The sequence below is a fragment of the Limulus polyphemus genome, unplaced genomic scaffold (genome assembly GCF_000517525.1).
Source record: "Limulus polyphemus unplaced genomic scaffold, Limulus_polyphemus-2.1.2 Scaffold1741, whole genome shotgun sequence".
NCBI classification, from domain to species: Eukaryota; Metazoa; Arthropoda; class Merostomata; order Xiphosura; family Limulidae; genus Limulus; species Limulus polyphemus.
The window spans coordinates 48,697-51,104 of record NW_013667351.1 but is presented as its reverse complement, the minus strand read 5'-3'; the positions used below and the strand labels follow the sequence as shown (position 1 = coordinate 51,104).

Sequence of the window (2,408 nt, the reverse complement as noted above, 5' to 3'; positions counted from 1 at the left end):
ATTTTTTTTAAAGAAGCATTAAACACTGATGGTAAACAAAATTAGGCCAATTTTTTTTTCTTAAAGACTCATTAAACACTGATGGTAAACAAAATTAGGCCCCCTTTTTTTTTAAAGAACCATTAAACACTGATGTAAAAATTTGGAAGTCAAGACTTTAAATTTTATTTATTTTTTATTTTCTGCACTCTTAGTGAGATTTTCTCTGATGGAGCTACTGGATGGATAAAAAAATTTTGTCTAGGACTATAGATAGTACTTGTTACATTGTTATGTAATGTAGTGTGGTAATCTTAACATTTACCCTGTACAGTTTATCAGTGTTCATCTAAAGTACCAGAGTAAGCAGACATATTGATAGATTTTTTTATTATTTTTTGTATCCAAAAGAGCAGTTTTATTCTGTTAGATTGTGTAATCTTTGAAAGCAGTGTGCAAAAATCAAACTTATTCAGTTAGCTGACACCTGCTGTAAGCCTATAACCAAAACTAGTTTTTATTTTTAATGTTTTATTTGTGAGAATTTTGTTAAAATAATAAAGTTTAGTATGTTTATATAGAAAGTCATATGAAATTATCAATTTGATGATAACATAAAAAAAAAGTAAATCAATGTTAAAATCTGTTTATAACGTCTTTGTAATAAAGAAATAAATTAATACGCATGTTGTATATAATATATAGATAATGGATAAATATTTAGCATAAAATTTTAAATAATTACATACGATCTTGACTACCACATAAATAATTTTGTACTGGCTAATAGTCACCAATTTTTGACAATCCAATTGTTAAAGAAACTCCAGGGCTGTCCCTGAATCCCTAACATTATATCTAACCTAAAAAAAGACAGCAAAATTCTTCCATTTAAAACAACTTTCAACACTCTTCAAACTGGAAACTCGTTACAGGCTAGTTAGGAAATAAGGTATTTCCACATTATCTTTTAGTAATATAATTTCTACTTACCACTGTTCTTCTGAAACAGAACAGACTTCATTACCATGCTCTTTTTTTTCTTCTTCTCCTTTTATGTTTCACTTTTGCAGCAATGCTATGTTTTTTTTCTGTACATATATATTATTTTTTTTACAGACTCTATAATCACCACAAGACAGAATACTTTGAGCTGTGGTATAGGTTTTCATTATTACTTACTTCATTTGTTTATGTAAATAGATAATATGTGAACAAAAGTATACATAGATACATACATACTAGTATGATATAATAATTTAATTTCATAGTTTTCACATCTTGCTATAGATTGTGTTTTTTTTTTTTCCTTCTTGTTAAAGGTACTTTGTGTTGGCTCGCAGCAATCCAGATCCCAAGTGTCCAGCTAGTAAAGCATTCACAGGTTTCATTGTAGATGCTAATTCTCCTGGTGTATCTTTTGGACGAAAGGTATGCCAAAGTCAATTAGTAAACACCACAATCAACAATATAAACTAATAAAGTGGTAAAAAAATACAAATAAATTTAACTGTCAACTTCTTTCAGAATATTGAGACTGTGCTAGTGTCTTAAAATTATACAGTCTTAAATATTTTAACTTTTAACTACGAGCATGTACTAATGAAATGTTGTGTTGGTAAAATAATTATTTAAGGTATGCTATTTTAATAAACTAAAAATGATTGCCAATGTAAAGATGTTTTTAAAATGTTATATTTTAGCAAATAAATTAATAGATACATGAGAAAAAGTCAAACTTGTAAGTTTCATTGGTAAATTATTACAATATAGATAATGTAAATTGTACTGTATCGAGGATATAAGTTTATTTTGAAGACGTACTTTCTTTTCGATTGTCACTATTAAGAGATGTTTGTGAATAACTTTGTTTTTAGTTTAACTTTAAATATTGGAGTATAAGATGCATTTAGTAACTATATACAAATTAGCTGCCAATCAAAATGCTCATTTATGAATTGTTTTAGCTTATACTTCCTTTAATTCTACAAGTAACATGCACAGTGCATTATTGTGAATAAAAAAATTTCTGATGATTGCAGTGTCTGTATTTACTAAATTCTGTGACAGCAATAGTTAACCAACATATAATCCACTTTTATCAATAGTAAACCAGCACATAATCCACTTTTATCAATAGTAAACCAGCACATAATCCACTTTTATCAATAGTAAACCAGCATGTAATCCACTTTTATCAATAGTAAACCAGCACGTAATCCACTTTTATCAATAGTAAACCAGCACATAATCCACTTTTATCAATAGTAAAACAGCACATAATCCACTTTTATCAATAGTAAAACAGCACATAATCCACTTTTATCAATAGTAAAACAGCACATAATCCACTTTTATCAATAGTAAAACAGCACATAATCCACTTTTATCAATAGTAAACCAGCACATAATCCACTTTTATCAACAGT

General features: G+C 27.6%; 1 protein-coding gene across 1 annotated transcript in view; it reads left to right on the top strand.

Annotated features, from left to right (window-relative positions):
* The window catches only part of LOC106464782 (medium-chain specific acyl-CoA dehydrogenase, mitochondrial-like), a 33,687-nt gene that overhangs the window by 14,596 nt on the left and 16,683 nt on the right, over positions 1-2,408 (top strand). Inside the window, 1 exon segment of the mRNA XM_013924939.2 lies at positions 1,302-1,410. Coding sequence (XP_013780393.1) covers positions 1,302-1,410 — 109 coding nt within the window.